This window comes from Ranitomeya variabilis, chromosome 1 (assembly GCF_051348905.1).
Source record: "Ranitomeya variabilis isolate aRanVar5 chromosome 1, aRanVar5.hap1, whole genome shotgun sequence".
Lineage (NCBI taxonomy): Eukaryota > Metazoa > Chordata > Amphibia > Anura > Dendrobatidae > Ranitomeya > Ranitomeya variabilis.
The window spans coordinates 561673545-561693502 of NC_135232.1; the positions used below are offsets into that span (position 1 = coordinate 561673545).

At 49.4% G+C, this 19958-nt stretch overlaps 1 protein-coding gene across 2 annotated transcripts in view; it reads right to left on the reverse strand.

The window, feature by feature from the left end:
- Positions 1 to 2039: 2039 nt before the first annotated feature.
- Positions 2040 to 19958, reverse strand: part of ARHGAP30 (Rho GTPase activating protein 30) — a 206713-nt gene continuing 188794 nt past the window's right edge. For both annotated transcript variants that reach the window (XM_077256839.1, XM_077256846.1), the window contains 3 exons: positions 18852 to 19361; positions 11780 to 11943; positions 2040 to 4065 (listed from right to left, as the gene is read on the reverse strand). In XM_077256839.1, the coding sequence (XP_077112954.1) occupies positions 2152 to 4065; positions 11780 to 11943; positions 18852 to 19361 (2588 nt within the window). In that variant the 3' untranslated portion in view covers positions 2040 to 2151. The remainder of the gene's footprint in view (positions 4066 to 11779; positions 11944 to 18851; positions 19362 to 19958) is intronic.

Below are 19958 nucleotides of genomic sequence, written 5' to 3' on the forward strand. Positions count from 1 at the left end.
TGCAGCTGGAGGCTCGAGGCTCAAGTGCCAGCGGCAGTGTCGGGTATTGAGGCGAGAGATTGCACTCGCAAGTGTGACCCCGGCCTAACCTGAATTCTCCTATGACAATAAGTGCCCACCTTACATTTAAAGGGAATCTGTCACCTACTTTTTCATATATCAGCTTCGGCCACCGCCATCAGGGGCTTATCTATAGCATTCTGTAATCCTGTAGATAAGCCCCCCTATCCCCCCCACCCCGACGTAAACTGAAAGATAAGAAAAACAAGTTAGATTACACTCACCCAGGGGCGGTCTGATGCGGTCCGGTCCGATGGGCGTTGCGGTTCTGGTCCGGCGCCTCCCTTCTTCATACGATGACGTCCTCTTCTGTCGCGGCTCCTGCGAAGGCGTACTTTATCTGCCCTGTTGATGGCAGCGTAAAGTACTGCAGTGTGCAGGTGCTGGGCTGACCTTTCCCGGCACCTGCGCACTGAAGTACTTTGCTCTGCCCTCAACAGGGCAGATAAAGTACGCCTGCGCAGGAGTCGCAACAGGAAGCAAGGAAGAGGACGTCATCGCATGAAGATGGGAGGCGCCGGACCCGGACAGCGATGCCCATCGGACCACACCGCACTGGGGAGCATAATTTAATTTGTTTTTCTTATCTATCAGGTTACATAGGGGGCTTATCTACAGCATTACAGAATGCTGTAGATATGCCCCTAATGGCGGTGGCCTCAGCTTATATACGAAAAAGCAGGTGACAGATTCCCTTTAATAATGTCCAGAGTCTCCCCTGTACAGCTCCTCTATACACAGTGTGATGCTCTTTTATACACAGTATAATGCCCCCTCACTGTATGTATACTGACCCCTTAATATCCCCCAAACTGTTTAATGACTCTAACACTATGATGGCCCCCTCACTGTAATCTCCACACTGTATGATGGCCCCCTAGATAGCCTCCATGTTGCATAATACACCAGATAGTCCTCAATATAGTATAATACACTCCCCATAGGTCTCCATATAGTATAATGCACTCCTCATAGGCAGACTCTATATTGTATAATGCATTCCCCATATAGGAAGACTCTATATAGTATAATGCACTCCTCATAGGCCTCCATATAGTATAATGCACTCCCCATAGGTCTCCATATAGCATTATGCACTCCCCATAGGCAGACTCTATATAGTATAATTCATTGCGCCTAGGCAGACTCTATATAGTATAATGCACTCCCTATAGGCCTCCATTTAGTATAATGCACTCCCCATAGGTCTCCATATAGTATAATGCACTCCCCATAGACAGACTATAGTATAATGCACTTCCCGTAGGAAAACTATATAGTATAATGCTGCCCCTCATAGGCTGACTCTATAGCATAATACACCCCCAAAGGCAGCCTCTATAGTGTAATGCAGTCCCATAGGCAGCCTCTATAGTGTAATGCAGCCCCATGGGCAGCCTCTATAATGTAATGCAGCCATATAGGCAGCATCTATAGCATAATGCAGCCCCATAAAATAAATACTCATCTCTCTTCCTCCTGGTTCCTGCGCTGCTCCGAGCTCCCATTCATCTCCAGACCGCAGGCGCCTAGTAGTGATGTCATTGTGCCCACTGTCATGCCCTCCAATCCCAGCTGCGGGCTCACACTCATTTGACTGCGTGGGAAATGTGGCTTGTCTGACTGGCTGTAATGATTTTACCATCGATTACAAGCAGTGCTTGGTGGGCTGTGATGCACATGACAGCACGACAAACATCCGTGTTCGGGGGGCTGAACCCGAACAGGAGGTGTTCAGTACAGATGCCGAATTTTACTGTGCGGGTTCGCCCATCTCTACTTGTCAGTCAATTCCATACTTGTCTTGATCATTGGAGGCAGCAGAGTTATGGTTCGTGTTTACCTCCTGTTAGCAGCGGGAGATATGTGCAGGATCTTCCTGCTGTTCCCTGATGTTTCTCATTGGTTTGTGCATGCAGTGTAATATCAGAGGTGGAGCATTTCCTCCATTAGATGTGAGCTCACGTAGTGCATGTGGTGACATTCTGAATTTACCTTTATAAAACTTGATCAGTTGCTCATACAGAATACATACATGTTACATGTTGGGGGGAGGAGATTTTATATGTGAGTCCAGTAGAAAAGGAAATCTTACAACAATGACCGGCGCTGCTCATGACATTTGCTATGGGCATCACAAGCAGACTGTTGTCCTAACCGTGGCATGCTTAGCCTGTTCCTGTGGGTCGCTTCTTCTGATTTGGCTTCAGGATCCTGGCTTAATATAGACTGGAAACCTGGAATTGTCAGGTCTACTAAAATGTTAGGACTGTGCAGTTCTCCCTCACCACAAGTTTGAGACATACAGCTGAAAGGTCTGTGCGCTCTGCTGCTGGCCGACTTCACTGTGAACCTCAGAAGATTGGGGTTATCTGGTTTAGATGTGTCTATCAAATCATAGCAATCTCCCATACAATATGTCTGCATACGTCTGACTGGGTTCTGGGACTGACGGTCTTTGACCATGGCCATTGCTGTATCAAAGGAAATACTGGTGTTGTTCCTCCAACTGGATCGTTTTTTGGGGGCACTGTCAGCAGAAGTTTCTGGTGTCTCAATGTGGCTGCTCTTTTCCGACATGGTTTCGTTGGATGTAGATATAGTAGAGCTGACCTGTATCTTGTTCTTTACAGCTGGAGGCAGCTTAGCAAACTGTGGTTTTGGTGGCACAACAGGAACAGATTTTGCTTGCTGGATTTTGTTAGTGGTGGCCAGCAGCTTCATGGTTACACTTCCATAAGGATACATTCCCTCTGAGGCAATGTTCTCCTTTTCAGCAAGAGGCCTGGATATAAGTGGCTGCTCTGACACGTAAGTTTCATTGTCTCCACTTGGTTTGATGTGAGATGGTTTCATTTGCTGTGAACAGTCCATTAGCTGTTCCTCTGAGGTTCTCATGTTTATCTGATCAGGTTGCTCATCTCCTAAGGCTCTGTCATCTGGTGAACACAGACATAAACCGGAATTTTTGTCACAACAGTCCTCATTAATAATAGACTGAAGTTCTTCTGCAGATTTTCCTTCATTATAATCATCCTGCTTCCTGACTGTCTCTATGCGTCCTAGGGTAAGAGTGATGCTACAGCCACTCTCTGATCTGGAGATGCTGTTATCAGATGTATTGGATGAGGCGTCATCACCTCCATCATGTGAATCAGAAATTTCTGCACTTGAGTCTTGATCATTCCTACAATCTCCATTCTTGGGTACATCCTCAGACTGCAGGATATTGAGATCCTGGACATCATCTATTGATTGTTGCGGTGTCACTAGTGCCTCTGGAAAATCTTCAACCTGACATCCGTGATGCTGCTGTTCTGTACAGTCAATGCTATTTCCAGCTGTTTCATGCACAGTGGGCACAAGACTGTCCTCTAATTTTTGATTACTTACAATTTGTGTGTCCTCTTCTTGTCCATATCCTTCATAATGTATTTCTACTGATGCTGACATGGTAGCTATAATGTCCGTATTGGGGATGGCCATGCTCTGGCCTTCTCTGGCTCCAGACTTTACTAAGGTTGTGTCCTGCACTTCATTGTTAGGGGCGTATGACCCAGTAAATTCAGATTCTTCACTGTAAGAACCATGCTGTTCTGTAGCTCCATCACCTCGATATTTGTTTTGATCATCCATCTTGTGTTTATCATTACATTGTACATCTAAAACTGTCACCACTGTCTGTGGAGGTTTTTGGCTGTAGGAATCATCATCAAGATGGAGCAGGTTGTCCTGGGGAGTCTCCCCTGCTATCTTTCTATTCTCAGGTAATATGCCATGCTCCTCCTCTAAAGGTAGCTCCTTGTTCTCCATGGTGACTTCTGGAGCTAGTGTTATTGGACTCAGGTCATCGTGAGCGCTCATATAGATGTCTTCTAGGCTCTCCTGCATCTCCCTCCAACGTCCAATCTCATCCACAATGCCCATGGGCATGAAATAGGTCTGCTCTGCCTCATCTTCCCCACACAAATCATCCGGTGGAGGCTCTACAGAGAATTCCTCCATCTGAAAATCAAACAAATAAACAATGGTGATAATGGATGGATGTCATTGTAATAGAACAGTTGCACGTCAGTAAAGCCACGACCAGGTGTTGAATGTTAGAATCTCTTGTGGAAAGAGGTGACTATTCGACACTGCTTAGGCCTCTTTCACACATTCATTTTTTAGAATCAGTCACAAGCCATCATTTTTAGAAAAAAACGGATCCAGCAAATGTTGCTGCTGGATCCGTTTTTTTCCCATAGACTTGTATTAGCGACGGATGGCCTTCTGTTTCATCCGTCAAACGACGGAACCGTCGTAAAGACGTCCGTTGGACGGAGGCAACGTACATATAAGGCTACTTTCACACTTGCGTCGGTACGGGCCCGTCGCAATTCGTCGGGCCGACGTACCGACGGAACCTGTGAAATTTACTGCAAGACGTGGGCAGCGGAGGCAGTTTTACAACGCATCCGTTACCCATTCTGCAGTCCGGGGAGGAGGGGGCGGAGTTTCAGCCGCGCATGCGCGGTCGAAAATGGCGGACACGGCGCACAAAAAAGTTACATTGAACTTTTTTTGTGCCGACGGTCCGCCAAAACACGACGCATCCTTCGCATGACGGATGCGACGTGTGGCCATCCGTCGCAATGCGTCGCTAATGCAAGTGTATGGAGGAAAAAAGCATCCTGCGGGCAACTTTGCAGGATGTGTTTTTCTCCAAAACGACGCATTGCGACGTGCGTCACACGACCCAAGTGTGAAAGTAGCCTAACATTTTTTGTGTAAGTCAAAAAGACGCACAGCAACAGATCCTGCGGCGTCTGTCGTTGGCTATAATGGAAGCCTATGGGCGCAGGATCTGTCGCTGTCCGTCAGAAGACGGATTCCAGTGACGGATTCCGTTTTTTGCAACCAAGCATACCCGGTGTAACAGGCCAGATTAACCCCCCGCCCAGAATATACCCAGGGTTAAAGTGTCCTAGGCCAGATTATACCCCGGGTATATTCTGGCCTAGCCCAAACTATACCCCGGGGTATAAATTGGACTAGTCCAGTTTATACCCCTCCAGGTCAGAATATACCCCAGGTACTGTAGATCAGATTTTTCAGGCAGGTCAGAATATACCCCAGCTACTGTAGATCAGATTTTTCAGGCTTTTGAGAACCATTGAGTGACATTCTTAATAACGGGGCCCCAGGCAGCACAAAGGGGCCCCAGGAAGCACACGGAGCCCCAGGCAGCGCACAGGCAGCACAGGGGCCACAGGCAGCACACGGGGCCCCAGGCAGTGCACAGGGCCCCAGACAGAACACAGGGCCCCATGCAGCCCACAGGGCTCCAGGCAGCGCACGGGGCCCCAGGCAGCGCACAGGGCTCCAGTTAATGCAAAGGGGCCCAAGGCAGCGCACAAGGCCCCCAGGCAACGTACAGGGCCCCAGGCAGTGCACAGGGCCCCAGACAGAACACAGGGCCCCAGGCAGCACACGAGGTCCCAGGCAGTGCACAGGGGCCCCAGGCAGCGCACAGGACCCCAGGCAGCCCACAGGGGCCTCAGGCAGCCCATAGGGCCCCATGCAGCCTACAGGGCTCCAGGCAGTGCACGGGGCCCCAGGCAGCAAACAGGGGCCCCAGGCAGCAAACAGGGGCCACTGGCAGTGCACAAGGGCCCCAGGCAATGTACAGGGCCCCAGGCAGTGCACAGAGCCCCAGACAGAACACAGGGCCCCATGCAGCGCACAGGGCCCCAGGCAGCGCACAGGGACCCATGCAGCACACGAGGTCCCAGCCAGCACACAGGGGCCCCCGGCAGCGCACGGGGCCTGTTATGATCCTTAGTGGTTGAGGATCACAAATTACTCCAGCTAAGTAACAAACATAGGACAAGCTCTAGGGAAGTGGCAAACTGGACTGACCGCAAATCCGAACCTATCCAAACACACTAGAAGTAGCCGGTGAACGTGCCTAAAATCTTAGACGTCTCGAGCCAGCCTGAGGAACTAACTACCCCTAGAGAGAGAGAAAGACCTCACTTGCCTCCAGAGAAATAATCCCCAAAGATATAGAAGCCCCCAACAAATAATAACGGTGAGGTAAGAGGAAGGCACATACACAGGGGTGAAAGCAGATTCAGCAAATGAGGCCCACTAATACTAGATAGCAGAAAATAGAAAAGGGGTCTGTGCGGTCAGTAAAAAACCCTTACAAAATATCCACACTGAGATTTCCAGAACCCCCGCACCAACTAACGGTGTGGGGGGAGAAACTCAGTCCCCTAGAGCAACCAGCAAGCGAGGAAATCACATTTTAGCAAGCTGGACAAGAAACATGATGAATGCTGATAATCAAAAAATGAACAAACAAAAACTTAGCTTGTCTTGGAGAGACTGGGAGCAAGGTAGTCACAAGGAATCTGAAGAGCACTGAATACATTGATAGCAGGCAAGGAACTGAGTATCCAGGTGAGCTAAATAGGAAACCAGCCAAGGATAACGAACCAGCTGATGCTGCCAACCTGCAGAAAGACAACACTACACAGTACCGCTTGTGACCACTAGAGGGAGCCCAAAAATAGAGTTCACAACAGTACCCCCCCCTTGAGGAGGGGTCACCGAACCCTCATCAAGACCCCCAGGGTGATCAGGATGAGCCGCGTGGAAGGCACGAACCAAATCGGCCGCATGAACATCAGAGGCGACAACCCAGGAATTATCTTCCTGACCATAGCCCTTCCACTTAACCAAATACTGAAGCCTCCGTCTAGAGATACGAGAATCCAAAATTTTCTCCACCACGTACTCCAATTCGCCCTCGACCAGCACCGGAGCAGGAGGCTCAACAGAAGGAACCACAGGTACCACATACCTCCGCAACAAAGACCTATGGAACACATTATGAATGGCAAACGATGCTGGGAGATCCAAACGAAAAGACACCGGGTTAAGGATTTCCAAGATCTTATAAGGACCGATGAAGCGAGGCTTGAATTTAGGAGAGGAGACCTTCATAGGAACATACCGAGAAGACAGCCACACCAAATCCCCAACACGAAGTCGGGGACCCACACCGCGGCGGCGGTTGGCAAAGCGCTGAGCCTTCTCCTGTGACAACCTCAAATTGTCCACCACATGGTTCCAAATCTGCTGCAACCTATCCACCACAGAATCCACCCCAGGACAGTCAGAAGGCTCAACCTGACCCGAGGAAAAACGAGGATGGAAACCAGAATTGCAGAAAAAAGGCGAAACCAAAGTAGCAGAACTAGCCCGATTATTAAGGGCAAACTCGGCCAATGGCAAAAAAGTCACCCAATCATCCTGATCAGCAGAAACAAAACATCTCAAATAAGTTTCCAACGTCTGATTAGTTCACTCGGTTTGGCCATTAGTCTGAGGATGGAAGGCCGACGAAAATGACAAATCAATGCCCATCTTAGCACAAAAAGTCCGCCAAAACCTGGACACAAACTGGGATCCTCTATCAGACACAATATTTTCAGGAATACCGTGCAAGCGAACCACATTCTGAAAAAATGGAGGAACCAAATCGGAGGAAGAAGGCAACTTAGGCAAGGGCACCAAATGGACCATCTTGGAAAAACGATCACACACCACCCAGATAACAGACATTTTCTGAGATACTGGAAGATCCGAAATAAAATCCATGGAAATGTGCGTCCAAGGCCTCTTCGGAACAGGCAGAGGCAAAAGCAAACCGCTGGCACGAGAACAGCAAGGCTTAGCCCGAGCACAAATCCCACAAGACTGCACAAAGGAACGCACATCCCGCGACAAGGAATCTGAAGAGCACTGAATACATTGATAGCAGGCAAGGAACTGAGTATCCAGGTGAGCTAAATAGGAAACCAGCCAAGGATAACGAACCAGCTGATGCTGCCAACCTGCAGAAAGACAACACTACACAGTACTGCTTGTGACCACTAGAGGGAGCCCAAAAATAGAGTTCACAACAGGGGCCCCAGGCAAAGCACGGGGGCCCAGACAGCGCACAGGGGCCCAAGACAGCGCACAGGGGCCCCAGGCAGCGCACAGGGGCCCCAGGGAACACACGAGGTCCCAGGCAGCACACAGGGGCCCCAGGCAGCACACGGGGCCCCAGGCAGCACACGCAGTGGCAGAGACAGTGCACAAGAAGGGGAAGAGACAGCGTGCAAGGGGGAAGAGACAGTGAACGGGGACCCAGGCAGCACACAGGGCCCCAAGCAGTGCACAGGGGGGCAGAGACAGTACATAAGGGAGGGGGAAGTGACAGTGTGCAAGGGGGGGGAGAGACAGCGCGCTGGGCCCCTGTGCGCTGTCTCTGCCCCCTGTGCGCTGTCTGGGATCCCATGTGCGCTGTTTGGGACCCCCTGTGTGATGTCTGTGGCCCTGTTCTTGAGTATATTAAAGATTAAAGCATATTAAAGATCAGATTTTTCACGCTTATGAGAACCATTGAGTGATGTACTCAAGAACGGGGCCCCAGACATCGCACAGGGGCCCCAGGCATCGCACATCGCACAGGAGCCCTAGACATCTTAGGCTAGTTTCACATTTGCGCACGGCTGTGTACGTTCTTAGTGAAGCCCCCTGAGGAAGGAAGTTTTTACTTCCGAAACGCGCGTTGGCGAGGGCGGGAGACTGCATGTGCCGGATCACATACCACTAGGTACGTTATGTATGGATGATGCTTTATACTTATGATGATTTTTCCAACACGTGCTGAGCATTCATTTCTGTGATCATCTGGTATTATGTGTGGTCTCCCATTATTTATGTCTGGTGTGTTTCACCGCTTGTTCCAGTTTTCGCCCCTGTCTTTTTTATAATATGTATATTAATAAAAATGTTTTTTATACTTGTTAATTAGTGCGGACGTTTTTCCACTAGTTTTTTCTGTGGTTGTCTCTTAGGGCTTCTAGTGGGTCCTGACAGTCCTAATATTTGGTTATGGATGCCCTATATATATATATATATATATATATATATATATATATATATATATATATATATATATATTTGTGATCATTATGAGGTATTTCTGTAACTGTGTGTGGTTCTTTCTCTATTTCCCCCCTTGCGCGCTCTTACCCCCTTGCTCACTGTCTCTGCCCCCCTGTGCGCTATCTGGGACTCCCTGTGGGCTGCCTGGGGTCCTGTGTGCTGCCTGGGGTCCCTGTGGGCTGCCTGGGGTCCTGTGCGCTGCCTGGGGCACTGTACGCTGTTTGGGGCCCTGTGCACTTCCTATGGCCCCTGTGCTCTTCCTGGGCCCCTCTGTGCTTCCTGGGGCCCCTCTGTGCTGCCTGGGGCCCCTCTGTGCTGCCTGGGGCCCTGCAGGCTGCCTTGGATCCCTGTGTGCTGCCTGGGGCCCTGTGCTCTTCCTGGGGCCCCTCTGTGCTGCCTGGGGCCCCTCTGTGCTGCCTGTTGCCCTGTGCGCTGCCTGGGGCCCCTGTGCTCTTCCTGGGGCCCCTCTGTGCTGCCTGGGACCCTGTGTGCTGCCTTGGGCCCCTGTGCTCTTCCTGGGGCCCCTGTGCTCTTCCTGGGGCCCCTGTGCTCTTCCTGGGGCCCCTCTGTGCTGCCTGGGGCCCCTCTGTGCTGCCTGGGGCCCCTCTGCTGCCTGTTGCCCTGTGCGCTGCTTGGGGCCCCGTGCACTTCCTGTGGCCCCTGTGCTCTTCCTGGGGCCCCTCTGTGCTGCCTGGGGCCCCTCTGTGCTGCCTGGGGCCCGTCTGTGCTGCCTGGGGCCCTGTGCCCTGCCTGGGGCCCCTGTGCTCTTCCTGGGGCCCCTCTGTGCTGCCTGCCTGGGGCCCCTCTGTGCTGCCTGTTGCCCCTCTGTGCTGCCTGTTGCCCTGTGCGCTGCCTGGGGCCCCGTGCACTTCCTGTGGCCCCTGTGCTCTTCCTGGGCCCCTCTGTGCTGCCTTGGGCCCCTCTGTGCTGCCTGGGGCCTTGTGGGCTGCCTTGGGCCCCTGTATGCTGCCTGGGGTCCTGTGCGCTGCCTGGGGCACCGTACGCTGTTTGTGGCCCCTGTGCTCTTCCTGGGCCCCTCTGTGCTGCCTGGGGCCCTGCAGGCTGCCTTAAGTCCCTGTGTGCTGCCTGGGGCCCTGTGCTCTTCCTGGGGCCCCTCTGTGCTGCCTGTTGCCCTGTGCACTGCCTGGGGCCCCGTGCACTTCCTGTGGCCCCTGTGCTCTTCCTGGGGCCCCTCTGTGCTGCCTGGGGCCCCTCTGTGCTGCCTGGGGCCCCTCTGTGCTGCCTGTTGCCCTGTGCGCTGCCTGGGGCCCCCGTGCACTTTCTGTGGCCCCTGTGCTCTTCCTGGGGCCCCTCTGTGCTGCCTGTTGCCCTGGGCGCTGCCTGGGGCCCTGTGTTCTGCCTTGGGCCCCTGTGTGCTGCCTCAGGCCCCTGTGCACTGCCTGGAGCCCTGTGGGCTGCCTGGGGCCCCTGTGTGCTGCCTTGGGCCCTGTGCGCTGCCTGGGGCCCCTGTGCTCTTCCTGGGGCCCCTCTGTGCTGCCTGGGGACCCTCTGTGCTGCCTGTTGCCCTGTGCACTGCCTGGGGCCCCTGTGCTCTTCCTGGGGCCCCTCTGTGCTGCCTTGGGCCCTGTGTGTTGCCTTGGGCCCCTGTGCGCTGACTGGGGCTCCGTGCACTTCCTGGTGCCCCTCTGTGCTGCCTGGGGCCCCTCTGTGCTGCCTGGAGCCCCTCTGTGCTGCCTGTTGCCCTGTGCGCTGCCTGAGGCCCCTGTGCACTTCCTGGGGCCCCTCTGTGCTGCCTGGGGCCCTGTGTGCTGCCTTGGGCCCCTGTGGGCTGCCTGAGGCCCCTGTGCGCTGCCTGGGGCCCCGTTTGCTGCCTGGGGCTCCGTGATTGATCATATCACTCAATGGTTCTCAAAAGGCTGAAAAATCTGATCTACAGCTCCTGGAGGGGTATAATCTGGACTAGTCCAATTTGTACCCCGGGGTATAGTTTGGGCAAGGCCAGAATATACCCGGGGTATAATCTGGCCCAGAGGGGTATAAACTGGACTAGTCCAATTTATACCCCGGGGTATAGTTTGGGCTAGGCCAGAATATACCCGGGGTATAATCTGGCCTAGGCCACTTTAACCCCGGGTATATTCTGGGCGGGGGGGTTAATCTAGCCTGTTACACCGGAACTCTCTCTCTCTCCCCAGAATTCTGTTTCTTTAAATTCCGGCTGCAACTACTTCAACGGATCCGTCAAAATAACGGATTCAGTGCATCAGTTTTTTTACAATCAGTACAGGATCCGTCATTTCAAGACTTTGACGGATTGTGACTGATTCTAAAAAACGGATGTGTGAAAGAGGCCTTAGATTGACCATCGGAAGTTTCAGCACACACAGCCCATGTCTGAGCAGAGCTACCCATGCCATATACAGTCAGATGTGGAGGTGAGGAGCCAACACAAGGAAAAGATTATGGACAGATTGCAGAGCTGATGCCTTTATGAGGAAGGGGATCTCGGCTTACACAGAGCCTTCTCTTTAGCCCCCTGCTTCCTGAATACAGTTGCCCCTTCACCCTAGGTTCAGTTGTTGTCGTTGTGCTCCCTGCGTGTTCATTAGTATATAGAGACTCCAGGAGTGGTGCTCTATCTACCACATCAACTTCTGTATAAGGCTGCACTGATTACAAAAGGCAGCCCATATTCCTCTCTTCCCTCTCTCGCTCTTTTGAGGTATTTAATATTTGGAACAGGGCTAGGGGGAGGGTTAAAAGTTCTTGCCTTGCTCTCGGGGTGCAGGGAGTACACCATCATCTCGCTGTCCACTGTGTTTTCTGGTAGTTTTTCAATGCTGGAGTCCTGGATGTCTAGGAAGGAGAAGGTGTCCTCTAGTGAGATGCAGACAATCTCTTCTCCTGGCTCGTCTGTCTTTGAGGTTTCTGTTCCTGATTAGAGAAAATGGCAGACATGTCAATCACAACACAAGAACTGGCTGTGCAAGAAGCTTCTGGTGGTCACAACCTTGGTAAGAAGGGGCAGTAAAGGCTCCTTCACTGGATTAGTTGTCCTGCTGTGGTCACTCTTCCAGTGAAGGATTCATAAAGAAGGGAACACATGTCCAAGCACTTAGCTATCAAAATGGGAGAGGAATAAAATGCAAGTTTACTGAACCTGTCATGACCAGAAGTACTCATGTGATGAGTCTATATGAGAGTATTTCAGTGCACATGTGGAAGGCTGACTGCACTATTAGCGCCTACTAGAACCTTAGTGTAGGCGCAAATCGCTCTCAAACTCTGCTGCCTGTCAATATAACATTATTCATTGTAATAGAAGGTGCATTTTACCTGTGGAGCGCTGACTGCACTGATACGTGTGTCATGATCCCGCAGCTCACTGTGTCCTACGGATGAAGTGAGTGACAGCCTAGCCATCCTGTGAATTGCAAGGGCATGCTGGGCTGTCAGTTTTGTGCATGGAATTTCCTTGCAGCCCAATTATGCCGGGCCTACTGGAAGTCCTCCAGATGTCGCCATTTACGTGTGAATGTTTAGCCATTTATCTGGCTGGCTATGCTGGAACTTTTTCCAGTCGTAGCTTTTCAGCTCCGTAGTATTTGCTCTGTGTTCTGAACTCTGATATTCTGAACTTTGTTGCCGGACCTTGGATTTGCCTTTTGACTACCTGTATGTATTAAGCTTTTTGCCTTGTCGCACTCTGACTTTGGAATTCTGACCCCGGACTGTTTGCTGACCCCCTTTTTCTCTTTCCTCTCTTTATGAGGTACCCTCCTAGCTCTTGACCTCGGAGTCCTTGACTTCCCCGACTCACAGCTTGTCTGTGAGAAGAGACTCAGCGTCACACGGTGTCTATGGATACAATTGCTGCTGCCAACATAATACATTGCCCTGCGGCTAATGACTGCGTTACTTACATGTTTGTTAGTGTGTGTAGAGTGATGGTGAGTGATGGGATGCAGATTATATGCTATTCACAGTATGCTCAGACAATCATTTATTGGACTGAATATGTGCACTTAGCATGCTCATTTGTTTTCAGCCCTATACAGGGTGCAATTGACTCACTTTGTGGGGATTCAAGAGGATTTGAACTCTAGTGCCACCTACTGGAAGTAGCAATCCTAAAAGTAAATATCGACCCCTTAAAGAGCCTTGCCATACATCTTAGGATAAATGCTAAACCAGAATGAGTCATGTGATAAAACTCTTTAAAGGGCCAAAATTGACTTTTAACATTGCTACTTCCAGTAGGTTTCACTAGAGTTCAAGTCCTCTTCCTCCATAAAGACCAAGTTTGCATATGTAATTTCCCTGAGGAGCATTGCATGGCCTACAAGTCTCCTTACACTGGCCTGTCACTCTCCACAAGGAGAGAAGTTACTACTTAGTGGGGATTTACAGTGTGTCTAGGTCACACTTAAAGGGGTTGTCTACTAATAACTTCTTAAACTAAATGTTCGGTCCCAATAAAATAAATAAACCTATACTCACCTCCCATGCCAGGTCCGTTCCAGCACTCGCGATCCAGGGGCTGTGATGTAGTGTTGTGACACGTGATGCCTGACGCCCAATCAGCGTCACTGTCTCCACCTACGGACAAACTAAGCATGAAGCGTAAGTCTGGGCTACAGCTGATCTCGGACTTACTCCTCATGTTCATTTCGACGGGAGATGGAGACAGTGACACCAGCGCTGATTGGGCGGCGGGCATCACGTGTCATTTCACAGCATCACAACAGCAGGACCGCTAGTGCCAACACCGCTGGAAAGGAGCCGACACGGGAGGTGACTATAGGTTTATTTATTTTATCATTGCCAAACATTTAGCTTAAGAAGCGGTTGGCCTAGTAGTGGACAACACCTTTAATATCATACAGTTGTGGCCAAAAGTATTGACACCCCTGCAATTCTGTCAGATAATACTCAGTTTCTTCCTGAAAATGATTGCAAACACAAATTCTTTGTTATTATTATCTTCATTTAATTTGTCTTAAATGAAAAAACACAAAAAGAATTGTCCTAAAGCCAAATTGGATATAATTCCACACCAAACATTAAAAAGGGGATGGACAAAAGTATTGGCACTGTTCGAAAAATCATGTGATGCTTCTCTCATTTGTGTAATTAACAGCTCCTGTAACTTACCTGAGGCACCTAACAGGTGTTGGCAATTACTAAATCACACTTGCAGCCAGTTGACATGGATTAAAGTTGACTCAACCTCTGTCCTGTGTCCTCGTGTGTACCACATTGAGCATGGAGAAAAGAAAGAAGACCAAAGAACTGTCTGAGGACTTGAGGAACCAAATTGTGAGGAAGCATGAGCAATCTCAAGGCTACAAGTCCATCTCTAAAGACCTGAATGTTCCTGTGTCTACCGTGCGCAGTGTCATCAAGAAGTTTAAAGCCCATGGCACTGTGGCTAACCTCCCTAGATGTGGACGGAAAAGAAAAATTGACAAGAGATTTCAACGCAAGATTGTGCGGATGTTGGATAAAGAACCTCGACTAACATCCAAACAAGTTCAAGCTGCCCTGCAGTCCGAGGGTACAACAGTGTTAACCCGTACTATCCGTCGGCGTCTGAATGAAAAGGGACTGTATGGTAGGAGACCCAGGAAGACCCCACTTCTTACCCCGAGACATAAAAAAGCCAGGCTGGAGTTTGCCAAAAGTTACCTGAAAAAGCCTAAAACGTTTTGGAAGAATGTTCTCTGGTCAGATGAGACAAAAGTAGAGCTTTTTGGGCAAAGGCATCAACATAGAGTTTACAGGAGAAAAAAAGAGGCATTCAAAGAAAAGAACACGGTCCCTACAGTCAAACATGGCGGAGGTTCCCTGATGTTTTGGGGTTGCTTTGCTGCCTCTGGCACTGGACTGCTTGACCGTGTGCATGGCATTATAAAGTCTGAAAACTACCAACAAATTTTGCAGCATAATATAGGGCCCAGTGTGAGAAAGCTGGGTCTCCCTCAGAGGTCATGGGTCTTCCAGCAGGACAATGACCAAAAACACACTTCAAAAAGCACTAGAAAATGGTTTGAGAGAAAGCACTTATAAAGTAGCCAGCAATGAGTTCAGACCTGAATCCCATAGAACACCTGTGGAGAGATCTAAAAATGGCAGTTTGGAGAAGGCACCCTTCAAATATCAGGGACCAGGAGCAGTTTGCCAAAGAAGAATGGTCTAAAATTCCAGCAGAGCATTGTAAGAAACTCATTGATGGTTACCAGAAGCGGTTGGTCGCAGGTATTTTGGCTAAAGGTTGTGCAACCAAGTATTAGGCTGAGGGTGCAAATACTTTTGTCTGGCCCATTTTTGGAGTTTTGTGTGAAATGATCAATGTTTTGCTTTTTGCTTCATTCTCTTTTGTGTTTTTTTCTTTAAAAAAAAACTAAATAGAATATTCAACCAAGGTTCAAAGGACTAAGCAAAACCGAAGGAGACCTTGTACATAATCAGATCGTAGATAAAACCAAATCTTTATTCATTACTATAAAACATTAGACACTACAATCAACATGCAAGCAACCGTGCTAGGCTGAACCTACCCCTCACACTGTAGATCCTAAATTGCCCTACCTTGCAGCGGAGGTTGGCACCCTAAACAAATAAAGAGATAGGCGCCCCCACTCAACGTTGGCTGTCCCTTATTTCTCCTGTATGTCACCTATACACAATGTGGTGCATTTAAGCCATCATTCTGACAAGACAGGAAAAAATGGAAGGATATTTTGCCGACTGATATTTTAGAACATTCATGGCAACATCAATGCAGCATCTGTGTATCTAAGCCTCCTGATGAGCCATATTGGTGAAACGCGTTGAGGCGTTTGAATACATCAGAAATGATAAGTACCCGGTTATTATAACTGTTATATATATATTGTAGAATGGGGTCACAGTTGTGTATCAGTACTGTACCCATATCTCCTGCCTGAAGCCTAAGGTGTCTGGCCATAATAGTTAGGGCCATATCTTATGTGACACGTCCTTTGTAGATTAGCGTATATGGTAGGGCTTGCTTTTAGGGCAAGCCAGCGTGGAGTGGGGGTGCCATATCCGCTGTACAGTAGGGCGCCAACCCCCATGTGCACACGTTCAGTATTTTTCGCGTTTTTTTCGCGTTTTTTCACTATAAAAACGTGAATAATAAAAAAAATGGTTATACTCACCTGCAGGCGTCCGTTCCTATAGATGCCGGTGTGGTTCAGGACCTTCCATGACGTCGCGGTCACGTGAGCGGTCACATGACCGGTCTCGACCAATCACAAGACCGCGACGTCATCGCAGGTCCTTCACCGCACACCAGCTATAGAAACCGAAGCGGCAGCATGCAGCGGAGAGGCGGAAAGACATCGAAGGTGAGTATATCACTATTTTTTATTTTAATTCTTTTTTTTTGACCAATTATATGGTGCCCAGTCCGTGGAGGAGAGTCTCCTCTCCTCCACCCTGGGTACCAACCGCACATAATCTGCTTACTTCCCGCATGGTGTGCACAGCCCCGTGCGGGAAGTAAGCAGATCAATGCACTCCTAGGTGTGCGGAATCCCCTGCAATTCCGCATTTTAATGAACATGTTGCTTTTTTTTTCCGCGATGCGATTTTTTCGCGGAAAAAAAGGCTACATTTGCACAAAAAATGCGGAATACACTGAAAATAATGGGAGGCATATGTTAGCTTTTTTTCGCGTTTTTATCACGTTTTTATAACGAAAAAACGCGAAAAAAACGCGAAAAATACTGAACGTGTGTGCACATGGCCTCAGTGCAATCACTAAGGGTACCGTCACACAGTGCCATTTTCATCGCTACGACGGCACGATTCGTGACGTTCTAGCGATATTGTTACGATATCGTAGTGTCTGACACGCTACTGCGATCCGGAACCCCGCTGAGAATCGTACGTCGTAGCAGATCGTTTGAAACTTTCTTTCGTCGTCTAGTGTCCCGCTGTGGCGGCATGATTGCATCGTGTGACACAGGTTGTATACGATGTGCGCACAGTAACCAACGGCTTCTACATCGCAAATACGTCATGAAATTATCGCTCCAGCGCCGTGTATTGCAACGTGTGACCGCAGTCTACGACGCTGGAGCGATAATTATACGACGCTGCAACGTCACGAATCGTGCCGGCGTAGCGATGAAAATGGCACTGTGTGACGGTACGGTACCATTACACTAAACGATTTACCAACAATCACGACCAGTGATACGAGCTGGCCGTGATCGTTGGTAAGTCGTTGTGTGGTCGCTGGAGAGGTGTCACACAGACAGCTCTCCAGTGACCAACGATGCCGAAGTCCCCGGGTAACCAGGGTAAACATCGGGTTACTAAGCGCAGGGCCGCACTTAGTAACCCGATGTTTACCCTGGTTACCATTGTAAATGTAAAAAAAACAAAACACTACATACTCACCTTCTGATGTCCGTCAGGTCCCTCGGCGTCAGCTTCCCGCACTGTGTCAGTGCCGGCCATAAAGCACAGCACAGCGGTGACGTCACTGCTGTGCTCTGCTTTTACTTTACGGCCGGCGCTCACAGTCAGTGCGGGAAGCCGCCGGCGAGGGACGTGACAGGCACCGGAATGTAAGTATGTAGTGTTTTTTTTTTTTTACATTTACAATGGTAACCAGGGTAAACATCGGGTTACTAAGCACGGCCCTGCGCTTAGTAACCCGATGTTTACCCTGGTTACAAGCGAACGCATCGCTGGATCGGTGTCACACACACCGATCCAGCGATGACAGCGGAAGATCCAGCGACGAAAGAAAGTTTCAAACGATCTGCTACGACGTACGATTCTCAGCGGGGTCACTGATCGCAGTAGCGTGTCAGACACTGCGATATCGTATGGATATCGCTGGATCGTGCCGTCGTAGCGACCAAAGTGCCACTGTGAGACGGTACCCTAAGTCTAACTGCTAGAGTATTATCTAAAACTAAATGCTAGGGTATTACCTAAAACTACCCACTAGGGAATTACCTAAGCCTAACTGCTAGGGTATTGTTTAAGCATAACTGCTAGGGTATTGCCTAAGCCTAACTGCTAGGGTATTTTCTAAGCCTAACTGCTAAGGTATTACTCAAGCCTAACGGCTAGGGTATTCCTAAGCCTAACTGCTAGTCTATTATCTAGGCCTAACTGCTTGTGTGTTGCCTAAGCCTAACTGCTAGCATATTGACTTAGCCTAACTGCTAGGGTATTGTCTAAGCTTATCCACCAGAGTATTGCCTAAGCCTAACTGCTAGGGTATTGCATAAGCCTAAATGCTTGTGTATTAACTTAGCCTAACTGCTAGGGTATTGCCTACGCCTAACTGATAGGGTATTGCCTAAGCTTAACTGCAAGCGTATTAACTTAGCCTAACTCCTAGGGTATTGCCTAAGCCTAACTGCTAGGGTATTGCCTAAGCCTAACTGCTAGGGTATTGCCTAACCCTAACTGCTAGGGTGTTACCTAAGTCTAACTGCTAGGCTACAGTGTAAACGTCTTACAGTGTGCTCACATTGATATTTATAATAATAATTACATTGTTTTCACTTTATTTCGTCCCTTAAATCTGCAGCTCGTTCCAGTGGTGTACTCTAATGTCAGTATATGGCAGATGGGACAATAAAACTCTATGTAAATATATAGAACTGTCCCATGATGCATCATTTCCACACTAGTGGAGCTTATTGGTCATCTGTCCTCGGTAGGAGGCAACATCTGACAGATAATACTACTGACGCTAGAGAATTAGAAATGACTCATTCCTGTCTCGACTTTCAAAAGTATGTGACCCAATGAAGTCCTGTTCAGACTCTGTACATATTTATATTTACCGCCAGGATTGTCGATTTCATTGGTAGCAACGTCGCTCGCTCTCATTGTATTGGTGTCCTCAGGCTCTGAGGACGGTTTCCCATTGAGTGAGGAGAACTTCTCAGAGCTTCTGCTTGGAGCCATAATGTTGAATCCAGGACACTCCATTCCTCTGGTCAGACGAGATAAATTGGATGTAATATGAAAGGGAAGAGTGACAGAGAAGGGCCCCGAGATGTGGACTCCGACACACTTCTCTGCCCTGCTCAGATTAGATTTGGGTGAACGACCTGATGGGTTCCCTGTTACTGAAGACCTTCCTGATTTTGGTGTTGTGGGCTCTGACTTGGCTTGTCCTTCTTCTTCATACTCCACAACATTTGTGTCTATCAAATGTGACTGCTCTTCAGAATCCAAGAACATAAACTCAACATTCTCATCTTTGGATGGCGAATCAAGACTTTCCCTTCGAAGAGAGAGTTGGTTTCTAGGAGATCGTAATGATGAACCATTCTGTTCCAAATCATTGGCTGTGATGGAAAAAAAAACACTGTTAGGACAAGATGCTAGAAATAGTCTTCACTATTAATGCTAGTCATCTGGGATTTTTCACTGCATTATGCAAGGTGAAAAATCAGAGGCGGGGGATTCAGAGGCGGGGGATTCCGAGACGGGGAATTCAGGGACAGGGGATTTAGAGACGGGGGATTCAGAGACAAGGTAGTCAGAGATGTGGCATCTGGAGATGTATAGTTAAGGCTAGGTTCTCATTTAGTTTTTGTGTGAGCGCTAACGGACAGCGTTGCACGGTGAAATTAACGCCGTGCAACGCGTCCGTTAGCGCTCCCATTGCCAGCAATGTTAAAGCGCATTGCTAGCGTGTGCCATTTTCGGCACGCGCCAGCGATGTGCCGTTCTTTTGTGGCGCGCCTCGGACGCTGCTTGCAGCGTCCGCGGCGCGCCCGAGGTCCGTTCCCCGCTCTGGCAGATCGGGGATCTGCGCTAGCGGGGATGTTTAACGCGACCCCTAAAAAGACATTGCGTTAGCGCAATCCGCTAGCGCTTAGCGCTAAACGGATTGCCCGAACGCAATCTGAACCTAGCCCTTAGTGACGTGAAATTAGAGG